The 13,968-nt window shown below is 37.4% G+C and overlaps 2 protein-coding genes across 6 annotated transcripts in view; one reads left to right on the plus strand and one right to left on the minus strand.

Annotated features, from left to right (window-relative positions):
• Positions 1-8,220, plus strand: part of AZI2 (5-azacytidine induced 2) — a 33,457-nt gene extending 25,237 nt beyond the window's left edge. For 3 of the 4 annotated variants that reach the window (XM_072651121.1, XM_072651122.1, XM_072651120.1), the window contains 3 exons: positions 1,941-2,059; positions 3,691-3,744; positions 6,006-8,220. In XM_072651121.1, the coding sequence (XP_072507222.1) occupies positions 1,941-2,059; positions 3,691-3,744; positions 6,006-6,397 (565 nt within the window). In that variant the 3' untranslated portion in view covers positions 6,398-8,220. Of the gene's footprint in view, positions 1-1,940; positions 2,060-3,647; positions 3,745-6,005 lie in introns of all 4 variants that reach the window. The other variant, XM_072651124.1, reaches the window with a different exon arrangement.
• Positions 8,221-12,052: 3,832 nt separating this feature from the next.
• Positions 12,053-13,968, minus strand: part of CMC1 (C-X9-C motif containing 1) — a 99,224-nt gene continuing 97,308 nt past the window's right edge. For both annotated transcript variants that reach the window (XM_072651129.1, XM_072651128.1), the window contains 2 exons: positions 13,827-13,917; positions 12,053-12,310 (listed from right to left, as the gene is read on the minus strand). In XM_072651129.1, the coding sequence (XP_072507230.1) occupies positions 12,190-12,310; positions 13,827-13,917 (212 nt within the window). In that variant the 3' untranslated portion in view covers positions 12,053-12,189. The remainder of the gene's footprint in view (positions 12,311-13,826; positions 13,918-13,968) is intronic.

The following is a 13,968-nucleotide window of genomic DNA, read 5'->3' on the forward strand; positions in this document are numbered from 1 at the left end:
TGGCCCACTTTTTAGCTACCTGCACTGGAGAACATTGGGAGTGTGTGCGACAGAGCTCCATGGTGGTCACCATTAAAGTGGAATTACTTCATGCTGTTCTAGGCTAGATGTCATGCATGCACCTTGGATTTCACTGCTGTCAGTTCAGTCTTTCATTGTTTGTCATATTCTTTTATTTTCTTGAAGAAATCAAACAACATCCAGGTCAGCTCCTTAAAACTATAAAAATAAATTTCATTTTGAAATGTCAAGTTTATCCTACTTGACATGATTTAATGCGCGTACATTCTGTGCTTTTTCTGTTGCCTTGAGAAGAGTCATTGGGAAGGCCCAGAACTACACTTGTCGTTCGTTTCACACATAGACAGGGGCCTACGTGGAACATGTGTGTAGCTAGCATCCTGGTGGTTTACTGGGGAGAAGAGAGGTGCCTGGCTAATTTTTGTGAAGTAAATCCCCCTCAGAAAGTGGCAAAAGCTCCATGATTTTTAAAATGTGTATTTTGTTGGAATTTGTTTTGTTTGACTATGCATATTTGTTACCAGGGTTTTGTCTTTTTTTCCCTCAAGGGGGAGAGGAATTGGGAGGAAAATAAAATAATAAATGCTTATTCATTAAAAAAATAATTTTTTACAAAACATACCTGGTCAGCAAATGTAATTGTTAAAGATTCAAACTACTAGTTTGTTTTGTTTGAAGTCACATGACACTGGTTGTGATTGCTGCTTTAAAAGAATAAGTGCCCTTTTCATTGGAGTGAATGCTATACAAAAATAAAACCTGCAAAAGTAATTAAAATAATTCTAATATTTTTGTATTTCTGCTATTTTACTCTTTCTGTGTAGCTAACCAATGTAGCTAAACCTATTTTTTAGGTTCCCATTTAGTTGGAACTCCATCTACCAGAAGAAAAACAATGATTGTACATTAAACTAATTGTTTTCATTCCTCAATAACATTTGCAATGCCAGATAATGACCATTTATATTTAATATGTAATTTGTAACTTTTCATAAAAGTGCCATCTGAAAGTGCAAAGTCTTTTAGAAGATAAGCCCTCTACCTCTTCATTTCTCCCTGACTCTCTCTCGGATGGTGTGGTAGACTTTGAACCTAGAATACTTGATTCAGATCCAACCTCTCATCTTACTCCTTTGTGACACCCTGAGCCAAGTCCCTTTTCTCTAAACATCAATTCCCTTATTTTTGAAATGGGGTTGGTAAGGCTTGCAGCACCTAGGGCCCAGGGATGTCCTGAACACTCAGTGACAGGAAGCTTTGCAGAGCACTGTGCTCGCCCTAAAGCACCTGGGGTACATGGCTAGGAAGAGCCGGCTCTCTCTCGGACCAATCCTAGTTGTCAAGATGAGGTCACTCAGTCAGACATGAAACAGTTTTAATGGCTCAGATGTCAATATGTTTTACTTTGACTTGGGAAGATAGGAAAGCATCCAGGCACCGATGTGTCTTATCTGGATTCATAGTTTCAAGGTTCTAAGAGTAAAATACCAAATTCTGAATGTGGGTTTACTTTTGACTAACCTTCAGTCATAGCTTGGTAGGTGCTACTTGCATAATTCACTGAGTTCTTTTGGAAGTGAACAGTGTGTTTTCTGCATTTACATTTCTGCTTGTTAACATCAATTAGAACAATTTATTTCCTTTTTAGTAAAGGACATTATTGAGGAGCCAGAGTCCTATGAAGGAATCTCAGTACGATACGTGTATGATCTGTACTCTCATTTCATAGCACATGTTCCTTTCAAGCTTTATTTAATCCTGGTTTTGTTAAATTAGTTTAGATTTAGATGTGAATATTAACAGGAAAGTGATTATGTTCAGATCCATCTTTAGATTTTTATTTTTTAGGTATGAAGGACTACCTCAGAAGTGACCTTAAAAGGAACAGTCAACATTGTTTTTTAAAATTTATATTTCAGTGATAACATGCAACATGCCTACTGGGAACTCAAGAGAGAAATGTCTAATTTACATCTTGTGACTCAAGTGCAAGCCGAACTACTAAGAAAATTTAAAGCTCCATCTTCAAACAAGAAAGGCAAGTCATCACCAGAAACCTGATTTTAGCCATTCTGTTTAAAGAGCAGTTCGTTAACATATCTTTTCAGAATCTCATGATTTGAGGATGATAAACCAGAGAATAACGTGTTTGGGGCTATTTATTCTCTGCTTTGGCTGTAGTAGACTCATAGTGGTCAACTTCACATCTCAAGGTGTCACTGATGTGTTTTTCTTTCGTTCTGTATTCTGTTCCCCTTGTGGCTTTTTTCTCCAACAAGTGTTGCTTCTGTGTGTAAGGCTGAGGTGTTAGGGTGACTCTGTTTGACTTTTTACCACAACTTCTTCACATAAGAACAAAAGAAGGCACCCAGACTTGTGTTTTCTGAAGTCCATGGAAGGCATATAATATGCTAAGTAACAAAGTCTTCTCAATTTTTATATAGTTTTGAAAAATAAAACATTTTTTGGATTTTTTCTGTTTACTTTGCCAAACACAAGAATTTCTAAAGCTTCTTTGCACATAGCCACATTATTGCTTAGAAGACAAAATACTGATATATTAAGATTGGTATACTTTTATTTACCTTCTCCTCGTACAAAAATTGCTCTAACTTTTTATGTTATGTCACCTATTTATGCTAGGTGACTCACATTTTAGAACTTTGTATCATCTGATTGGTAACAGTCCAAGTTTATTGACTCAGTGTTTTTATTTTCTTTTTAATTATAAAGATATTCCTTAAAAGGCTATAATCTTAATACTTTAAATGTAGTAAAAAAAAATGTATTTTTTTGAAAAAACCTAAATTGGATTGTTTTGTAAAGATAAGAATCTTTTTAGAAGGTCACCTCCTAGCTGTTCTAACCTATAAATTGAGAGTTTTGCATGTCCTGTTTTTCTTAAAACACAGCTAAACTACATTTTTAGCACAATTCTCTTTATAGAAGTTTTACAGAATAACATGTGACTATAATTTTATTAAGTCCAAGTGAGGAAAGAGAAGGATTGAAAGAAGAATAAAAATCCTTTTATCCTGAAGTGACAGAGATTTGGCTCTGACATTGAATATTTCACAATATGTGACCTGGAAATGTCCTTAAGACTCAGTTTAATGTCCTTAAGACTCAGTTTCCTCATCTGTAAAATGGAGATAGTAAGGCTTACATTTCCTACCCTACAAGTTTGTTACGAAAAAAATACTTTTAATCCTTAAAGTATCATGGAATTGTTTATTATCATCATTATCATTGTATAGGAGTTGTGATAATCACCTCATTCATTGGCTGGTCAAGACAATTTATTCACTGTATGCTTGGATCTTGCCTGGACTTTAGAATAGTTGGTCTGATTAAGTGGGAAATGAGTGAGGAAGTCTTAATTCCTGTAAGCAAAATTAGTAATAGTAGTCTATTTAGAAAAGTACATTTAGCTATTTTCTTGTGTTGAACTGTGTTTAATGGAAACCTGGGGACTATTTCTCTCTGTCTATTGTTACTTAGATCAGTAGACAGGGTTTTTCAACTTTGGGAGTGTGGGGGGAGCAGGGACAAGGTATTTCTCCTTCAGAATTGCCACTGGATTATCCTGTGACTTCTCATAAGTAATATTATTTCTGGTGCTTAAGGCCATGTATTTTCCAAGGCTGATTTTCTCAAGTGTGAATGCAGGCTCAAGGGAAGTATTCCCATCCACTGAACATGCTACTAGGAGCGGAAGCAGAGGTAAGACTTGCATAGGTCTTTCCCCTGCTGCCATATTGAACCTACTGTTGGGCAGCGCTGCTTCCAACCCTGCCTTCCCTACCCACCCTGCTTACTTATAGAATTCAAAATGCAGTTCTCCTTGCTTCTTTCCAAATTGTATCATATAGAGCTTTTGCTGTGTATAACTTTTTTTGAGTTATAAATAATTTTATCTTCTAATCTAGTATCTACCCTATAGTTTGGAACTAAATGGAGAGATACCACTGTGCTATTTCTAGAACACTGACTGTGTACTATGCATATATTTGGCTTTTGATTAAAAAAAGAACAAGGTAGCTATTACTTACCAGCAGAATTTGGGTCTGTTATTTGTTGTGTGCCAAGAAGAAATGGACCATTATGTCTACAGGTTAAATTGTCCATATTTATGAAGAGGTGTAAGCCCAGTTCAAGAGTCCCCTGCTTCACATTTCCATCTGAAATCGGAACTGCTGAAAAACTGACTTGGCCTTCCTTCATTCCCAATATGTGGACACCCAAAGTTAAGGAGTTTTTGAACTGTAGGAGGAGAGGTGTGTCAGAGCCTTCCTAAGTTAATCTCCTCACATTGCTCTGCTCTTTTCCTATTAAAATGCAGATTATAACCAGTTACATCTTAGGTTGATTGTGCTAGAGCTGAGTTCCTTGATAAAGACTAAATTTATTATGTTGTGAGAGCTTTTATGGGAGTGTTAGTTGCTTTTTAGAATGAAAATACATAGAAATCTAGATAATTGTTACTGACTTATGAACATTTGAACCAAAGGGAGTGACTGCTTTTGCAAGTGAAAAACATAACTTAACATAACATAACATAAAAACAAAGCCCTCCTTTCGATTCCTCATGGTGGTGCGGAGGTGAGCCTGATCTCTGCAAAGCTATACCAGCTGCACATAAACCCTAGCGGATTCTGCCAGGGCAGGCTCAGGGAGGGCAGGAAGCCTTGGGAATGCATTCACTCAGGAGTGATGTACCTTTCAGCCATGATAACTTTCTAAAGTACTCTGAATTACAAGTGGAGTATGATTAGTGTTGGTGGCGGAGAAGAACCACGGAAGGAAAAAGCAGTATGATTTTATTATTTTGAAATGTTGAAACTAAAATTGTGCAAGTTATAGGAAGATAATGTAATGGAAGATACGTAATGTGATGTACAGGAAGACAATGGCTGAGGCCAAAAGCAGAATAGGTCTTTCTGCTTCAGATTTTCTTATGCAACAGTACTTTCTTATGTAGGGTAGCTAAGGAGATCCCAGGAGTGGGGAAATTGAAATGTATATTTCACCAACTTTAAATTTATAACCATTTGAATGTGAATTTCAGTTTTTTATTTACTGAAACCAGAGACAAGTAATTCCGGAGTTTTATACTTTGCCGTTATGCAAGTACTTATTTGTAAATTTCTCCACAGATTTTCCTTTTTATTTAGTGTATTTATTATATCTGCTGACTCTCAGGTATTTTATTATAATGAATATTTCTTTTAAAAGCATTTTTAGAGATTTTACTAATTTGCACAGAACATTCCTGTACCCTTAGATTAGTTAGATTTTACTGTACTTATTTTAGATTGAGGGTTTTTTGTTGTTTTTTTTAATATGGACTTCTGTTGCAATTACTGAATATATACACATACAGTGATTACTATTTTAAAATTCTGAGTAAGAAGCATGAGGATTGCTAGATAATTCCTCAGAAAGTAAAAAACAAAACAACTCAATTGACATGGACCCCACTAGTCAACATTTATGGTCATTCATTCTACTTAATGACACGTTTGCCGAACAAAGGAATAGTGTGAACCAAAATCCACAGGAAACATTTAACTAGAGAGAACCTTGGTGCCCACAGACATGGAAAGAGCGAATTTGCTAATAAGTGAAACAGATATTTCTCTGGTGTACTGGGTATTTTTTGAGAATGAAGTTTCTAGAACATGCTGTCGTTCAGTTGTATAAGGCCTTGTAAAGAAAGTGCTCTGAGTTCTGTTACTATAGAGCTCACAAGAGCCCTTAAGGAGGGAAGGCCGCTACTCTCTGGCTCCTGCTAAGTGACCTGCCCCATCCAGGTCCTCTGCTTTCTTTACAAGTGGTGCTGGAATGATCCCAGGATTCTTGACCCCAAACCATACTCTTAATTCAGGGTTTCATACTTGAAAGTAATTACTTCATTAGAAAATTTTAAAGTTCATAGTAGCCCCTCCCATTCATCTAATGTCTAACTTGTCTTCCCTTTGTAGCCTGTGCACCAGTCCAGTGTGTCGAAGACCTGGTGAGGGACTGCACCAAATTACATTTGACATCTTTCACTGCAAGCTACAAAAGACACGCTCCTCTTTCACCAAATGGCAAAGCCCTCTGTAGTGCCCTGGGTTCCCCTCTGTCCGGAGATACAAAGATTTTATTGGAGAGAGCAAGTCTCCAGTCATGGGCAGATAACGAGAGAGTCATCCCAAGTGGTGGCACAAACTTTCAAGAACAGAATTCCTATGGCAGAAATTCTTTAGAAGACAATTCATGGGTATTCCCGAGCCCTCCCAAGTCTAGTGAGGCAGCATTTGGGGAAAGTAAAAGTAAAGCACCTTCTCCCAACCTGCATCCCTTGGGTCAGCATAATCCACACTGCCTGTAATTCAGAAGAGCCTTGTGGTCACCTTGGGAACAGCTGGCCAGCATCACAAGGATGTGCAAGAAGTACATGGAAAGACTGACCCCGTTGTGGTTTGGTGTTCTGTGGCTGTCCTTGACTTCAAGCACACTTGGATTTGTACACACTGTCCTGCAGTCCTGTAGTTGGGTTTATTTCTTTCAGTATAGATTAAAACAGCTGTGCTAACCAGCTGTATTTTAGCTAAGGACAGACAGATGCACTACTTCAGAAATGACAGGAGATTCTTGTAGTGTTTTTAAAAGACAACTCTACCTTTGATAACAGTTGCTGTAGATTTAGGCATCTCAGGGTAAAGAAAAACAATAGGAATTAACTTTTGAGCTTGAGTTCAGAAATGCAGACAAAGATTTTGTGAGGTGTCTAAATCATAAATATATTCACTCTTCAGAATAATAGAAAGGTGGATGGAGTTTGGGTTCAAATCATGGAAATTACAAAAAATCAATCTTACCTAGGGGAGCAAGCAGCTGGTAAAACCTATTTCACTTCCCATTGATGAATACACAGATTGTGGAAATGTTGGGATGGAATAATTGTTCTATGGATAGTCCGTTTTTGTATGCCATTTTAGTTCAGATTTTCAGAATAAAATTGCTTTTTTGGCCCAGTGCTGTTTGTTATTGAAGTACCAGAATGGTCACCATTACTTTTGTGTGATTTTAATTCGGTTTACAACTCAGACCACTCAATCATTCATTGGAACTGGCTCCGTTCAATAGCTCCCTGGAGCATTCAATTTAAAAGTTAGGGGGTTTTTTTTAAGTAAAAAAAAAAGACAAAATAATTGGAAAACTTTTGTGTGTAAAAACTGCATATTACTAACAGTGATAGAGTCAGATAGGAAAGATTTTGCAATTTTAGACATATCAGTATGTTAAGAGGTACATGTGAGTATTCAGATGTTTAACCAGCCAAAGGAATAAATTGTGCCCAAGTGACCACACTAGTTGCCTTTTCTTTAGTAAAGCAGTTTAATTTTTAAATGGCAATATATTAACCTCATGGAGAAAATTGCAAATTTAGTGAAGGATCATTAATTGCTAAGGAATTTTTGTGGGTTTGCCAGAGTTTTGCAAGTGCAAACTGAACAGTTTCCAAGTATGGAAGAAACAGCTGGCCTTCCAGGGAGCTTTATGGCAACGATTGTGTATCTGTTACTTGTAACTGATGCCATCCAGACATTTCCTGGTGTAGAGACCTTTTGGCCTTGGGATCTTGAGTGTTTTGTGTAGAATGCTTTTTTTTCCCTTTTCCATATTAGGCAGTTTGGTGTTATTTAAACTCAAAAGAATTCCTCAAACCTCCTGCTGTATTACTGAGCAGCATACATAAACAAGACCAGATATTGTTTGTGTCTTTCTATTATCTTACTCACGTATCCTGGCTTGTCTGTGATTAATGGAAATGGTGTCAGATGCTGGAATTTATTCTGACCAATGAACACAGCCGACTCAAGGGAGCACAATCTCTTGCAAAGTAATAGAACAAACCCAATATGCATAAAACAAATACAAGTCACTAGGCTTTAGCTGATAGAACCAACTACCTGTGTAATAACAAAGTGGCAGAAACTATTTCTCATGTGGCTGCATAGACTGTATATTATGTCTGATCTCTAATGTAGCTTTACTGGTGTCGCATTTCCTTAACCAAAACTGAGTCTTTTTTTTTCTCTTTTTAAAAGTAGTAAATTGGGAGAAACACTGGCTTGGATAACATTCTAAACTATACAAAGATGAAATTATATTGTTTGATTTAAATAAATTATTTTTATTTGAATATGACTGGATGTGAGATATTTTATGTTCCATTGCCTATGTCTCTTCATTCCTCCCTCCCTGTTTCCCTCCTTTTTGATCTACTTGATAATGTGGTTTTCTAAGCACAGTAACATATTTTTCATGTTAATTTTTTATACCAGTATCCTCTGGCACTGAGAAAATTGTTTTTCTTTACTAATAATGTACATCATACACTTGAACTCAAATTTACACTTTGATGTCACTGCTAATTAATGAGACGGATTAAAAAGATGAATGAGATCCAGTCTCTATACTCCACAAGCTGGCAGTCTTGAAGGGTACAACAGCATTCAATAGAAGCAGAAGTTATCAAACAATATAAAATGCTCTATAGGTAATGATGTCAGGTTATGTCTAAAAAGCAAGGACATGAGTCTATTTAGTGATCTCTGCAAAGTAAGATTTCTTTGTTCTAACTGTCGAATTAAATCAAGAATATAGTAGAGGTATGAAAAGCTGTTCCAGCGATATTGATAGCAAGGTTCTTTAAGGAAAGTCTTTTCCCTGCTAACTTCCACTGAAGCTTAATGGAAAGAACATTGAACTTGGCGTGAGAGACCTAGACTGGCGGCTATGCAAAGGGCAATGGAGAGGCTGCAGAGGGCATTTAGTAAGCTGCATACATTCCCAACAAAGACTTGTGCAAAAGGTGCCTAAAGAATGTCATAAGAGAGTTGTACAACCAGCATTCTTCACTGGGCTTGTCTAAGTCAGGAACAGCTGATGGTTCCAGTAGTATCCTTCCATTGTCAGGACACTTAGAGGAGGTTTTCTGGCAGGTGTATTAGATGACCACTAACCTAAGACTTCCTGGAGGACTTTTTCAAGAATCACCCCCTATCATTGTGATCTACATCAGAGGTGTTAAATATGCCCCAGTACTCAGAACTAAAGTAAAATCTAATTGGGAAATACTTAATAAAATAAATAAAAGACAGATAACATTCACATGTGGTTTTCTAAGTCAGTAAGGAGCCAACAGGGATCCTTACGTATTGTTTGAGTTTGACACCACTGAGGCACATCAATGGAAGAAGTCCCTATATGAGTAGGATAGAGATGAGGAAATGCAGCTCCCAAAGACTGGGTGATGTGCCAGTGCTTGTTCAGAATTAGGATTCAAACCCAGGTCTCCTGACACTAAGTACTTTGGATTTTCTGCTACTGCACATTGTTATATACTCTGTTTCTCCAACCGACTGATGCCCACTGGGGAATCTTACTTACTCCTGGGAGCACTAGAGTTTATAAAGCATTTGACATGTTAGCTGATCTGATCCTCACAACAACCCGGTGAAGAAGGCGGAAACAGGCTGGAAGAGCCCAGGGTCATGAGTCAAACATCTGCAGAGAGACATGAGCTCTGGTCATCCTTACTCTTCAGTCCAGCACAAGCTGCTCTGCCACCTGTAAATGTTGATCACATTTGATCCTTACCATAACCCTGTGGGGAAAATGCTACAGGTAACACCTGCTCTTTACAGGTGAGAAAATGGAGGCTGACATTAAATGACTTGCTGAGGGTCAGACAATTAGGAAGTATCTGAGGCAGGATTTGAATCCGTGACTTGGAGTTTTCTTATAGTCTGACCCACTGCCACCTCCTTTAAAAAAAAAAAAAAAAATCCTTTGTTTTAAGAAAGCCAGTCTAGCCTAGCCCCTTCCTGTTCCATTCTGGGTCCAGCTTATTGTCCGCTTGCAGCAACTGTCCAAATTAGGTGCTTTCTGATATTAGATCAGATGTAGGTGTTAGTTATCCAACTGCACATCCGGACAACAGGCGTCCTTCATCGCTTGGTTTTTCTTGTGTGGACAGGCCAAACTCTTGAGCGAATAGATGTATCTTTTAGAAGGCTCCACAGTGTTCTGGAGCTTGATGCAATCAACACAGTCAACAAAAAGTAAGTGGAGTGGAATCTTTTATTTGCCACTTTTTGGTCAATTGTGTGACTGAAGAGGTGATCTCTGATAGAACGTCAATTTGTGAAAGCCTGCCTATTTCCTTCTAAAACTGTCACCAAGGACGCTCTTGAAGCAAGTATGATTTTTCTCAAAAAAAAAACATGCTGCAGAAATGGGAAGGAGGTATATTCTCAATCACTTTTTTTGTAAGTAATATAATCTTAAAATTTTTCCAATTATTGATATGCTCTCATCTTTCATTGTTCTTCAGTGCCCTCAAATTTGCATCGTCCTCAGTGTATACTTTTCTGTGTGTACCATTTTTATGTCGTTCAGTACATCTTCCATTTCTTCATACTGTGAGGCTAGAACAAATTCTAGGCTCCACCGAACTTCACAATGAAAGAGTTTGTGATACAAACCGACATTTACAGATCTTTGCCATTTTCATTTGATGACTTGGCTCACTTCTTCCAACAACTTTTCTTTAGGGTGTTTCCCCTTGTGCTGTTTTTCACTTTTAAGAGGGAATACTACTCATCTCCCACTATTTCCCTCTGCAAGATTTGCAAGTGCATTTCTGTCCTAAAGTCTTGCTGCCCTCGGCTGTCGTAACTTGCCACTTGGCAGGAGAGTAAGTGCTTTGTGGCAGAAGCAATCTCTAGATTCTTTGTTCTCTTTGTTGTTACAACTGATTTACATTGGTTGAACTTCCTTAGGAAAGTGATAGTTCCTGTCAATGCCACTTCTTTCATCTATTTCCTGTGTTCTAGTGTCACCAGCTCATTGAAGTAGGTCAGGCTGCACTTGACTCAATTGCGTGCCATCTTTTCTCACTCTTATACTTGTTTCATATTGTTTTTATCTTTGCTCTAACAAATCAGTGAGTGGTCTGACTACCCAGCTTTTTCAGAAGTGATTTTCATGTCAGTAACCAGTTATTTCCTGTCTATTAAAATAAAACATCGCATTCTTATGATGTTTATTGCTCATGATGTACAATACTTCTTGACCTTTCTTAACGAAAGTATTGATAATACAAAGGCAAGAGGCTTCTGTATAGTCTCCAGTCTTGGGCCTGCCTTGCTTCTTTTATTTTTAATTTAGCGTCTTTATTCTAAACCTGGTTCAAATTAAAAAATCTATTTAAACTTACTTTAGATTATATCAGACTTCCTCCAAAAGATTATATTACAAATTCAGCTGCTACCATGAAAAGATACAATGTATTTACATAAACTATGAATCCACATTGTATACAACTAACATATTCTCTTTCCCTTCTTTGTGATCATCATTTTCTTGTTATGTAAAATGATTTTCACTTGTCACTCTACCAAGGAGCAGCTGGCCAACCAAGTGGATGCATATTTGATGAAAATGAAAAGACGGCTAGATGCAAACACACCTTGGACAGAACCTGAGACCAATGACTGAGAAGAACACCCCCCTCCACCCCCTTCACGTGTTAGAAATTTTGTCTTTAGTTCCTAACATCTGCACCCACTCTTGGAGTTAAGTATGAAAAGTGACTGATGAAGGGGTTTTCACTCCCCCAAATGAAATGGTACTTACACTGACTAAACACTTATGGAGACCTACTATGGTACATCACACTAAAATGGGCACTGGAGTGAGATTATGCAAAGGAAAGAAGCCCCCAGATCTTATTATCAAGTTGTGGAATGAAACAAACATCTACCGATGAAATGACTCAAGAATAAAAGGTGATTAAGAACATAATACAGTAAAGAGAAAGCAGCAGGAAAGCCTGGACAGGTGGTGGTAACAAGCAGATCTTAGAGGTCCACAGTCTGCAGGGAAATAGTTCATCCATCTTATTCATAAAAACATTCCTTCCACTATTCAGTCATCTTCTAATCAATAAATTAGAACTTAAAAGACACAGAAATTTAATAAAAGATATTTATTTCAAACAAGTAAATTATTTCCATGATATTAAGGGGACAAACCAAAGATACTGATTCTTGTGCCTCATGCTCTTGCCATTAGAATTAGGGTAAAAATTATTCATAATGAACTATTTTGCTAAAAGTTGGTAGGAAGCTTCTGCACCCTGTTCTTAGAAGGAATTCCAGTTTTTCTGAATTCTTCTCTTTCCTTCAAGTACTCCATTTTGCATTCTTCATAAAAATCTGGGTTTTTATAGCTATAGATAGGAAAAGAAATTAGTATGAAAATCTTAAAAATGAAACACAGTAATTATCATCACCATCATCATTAGTGGTGGTGAAGCACCTAGTTTATCTCAGACAAATAAAATGGCTATTTTCAGAAGAACAGGAAAAAAAAAAAGACCACATAAAAATGCATTTTTTTCTTTCTAATCATATACTAAGTTCCAAAAAGATAACGCCTCTCTTTTCCTTTTTGCTTCTCCATGTCCCTCTGCCCCGCCCCCCCCCCCCCCCCCAAGCTGGCGTTACTTTATAAAGTGCTCTCCCTTTCTGCTCTCATCACTCTCCCTCATTTCATACAGGTCTTCTCAGGTTTCTCTGAGACCTTCTACTCTGTCATTCCTAAGTGCAGAAACATCACAACATTCCTATGCCACAGTTCAGTTTAGCTGTTTCTCAACAGGCAGGCATTATCTTAGTTTCTGTTCTTGCCTATTATAAAAGATCTGCCAAAAAATCTGCACATGGTTCCTCTTCCTATTTCTTTGATCTCTTTGAGCTGCATAAAAGCACAGTAGTAGTGCTGCTGAGTCAGAAGACGCAGTTTGGTGCCTTTTCATCATAATTCCAAATTGTTTTCTAGAATAGCTGTATCAATACCCAGCTTTCCCAACAGTATACTGGTATGTCTGTTTTCCTACAGCACCTCTTAAGACTTGCCATTCCTTTTTTTTTTGTCACGTTGGCCAATCAGATGGGCATTCGATAAAATCTCAGAGTAGTTTTGCTATTTCATTTCTCTAGTGATACAGACCATTTTCATGCGTTTATTGATAGCTTGGATTTCTTCCCTAGAAAACTGCCTGTTCACATGCTTTGGCTCTTATTCTCATAGGTTTGGATCTGTTCCTTATAAATATGCACTGAAGAACCCTTAGAGAAATTTTCTGCAAAACTTTTTTCCTTAGTTATAGTTATCAGTTCTATGTGTGCAAAAGCTTTTAAATTTTATATAACCAAAATTGTGCATTTTATCTTCTATGCTCCTCTCTACCCTTGTTTGGTCCCGCTTTCTTCTCCTACCTGTAGATCTGAAAGGAAATTTCTTCCTCACCCCTCCAATTTCTTCCTCTTGTCTCTCTCTACATTAGAAACCTGAATTTCCTTCAAGGCTCAGCTCAAGGTAACTTCCTACAAGATGTGTTTCCTGATCCCCCTAGTTGTTAGTGCTTCCCCCTGACTCTTGGGAAACTACTTTTTATTTCCTTTCAATCTCTTCTGTATTTAGTTGTCTAGATACATATTTCCCTCCCCCACAGGAATGTACATGCCTTGACCTATTTCATTTTTTGTCTTTTTAACTCTGTGCTTGGCAAATAGTAGGCATTTAATAAATACTTGTTGATTGGTCGATTTATTTGAGAAATAATTTGCCTCTGTGAACAGAGATCTCTTGATTCCTTCTCTGGACACTCTTGAGTACATTAGAGGCAGAACTATTTCACATACATATGGAAACAAACACAACACAGTTTTTCAGCTACTTACTGAGCAATCAGGCATTCTTTTAATGCTGAATTTTCTTTTCGACATTTTACTACCATAAGAACCCCAGAGTCTTTGCAGCATTTGGTGAAGTCTGAAACGACAAATGGGGAAAATATTACTGCAGTAAGCAAAGAATATTTTC

Source organism: Notamacropus eugenii, chromosome 3 (assembly GCF_028372415.1).
Source record: "Notamacropus eugenii isolate mMacEug1 chromosome 3, mMacEug1.pri_v2, whole genome shotgun sequence".
Lineage (NCBI taxonomy): Eukaryota > Metazoa > Chordata > Mammalia > Diprotodontia > Macropodidae > Notamacropus > Notamacropus eugenii.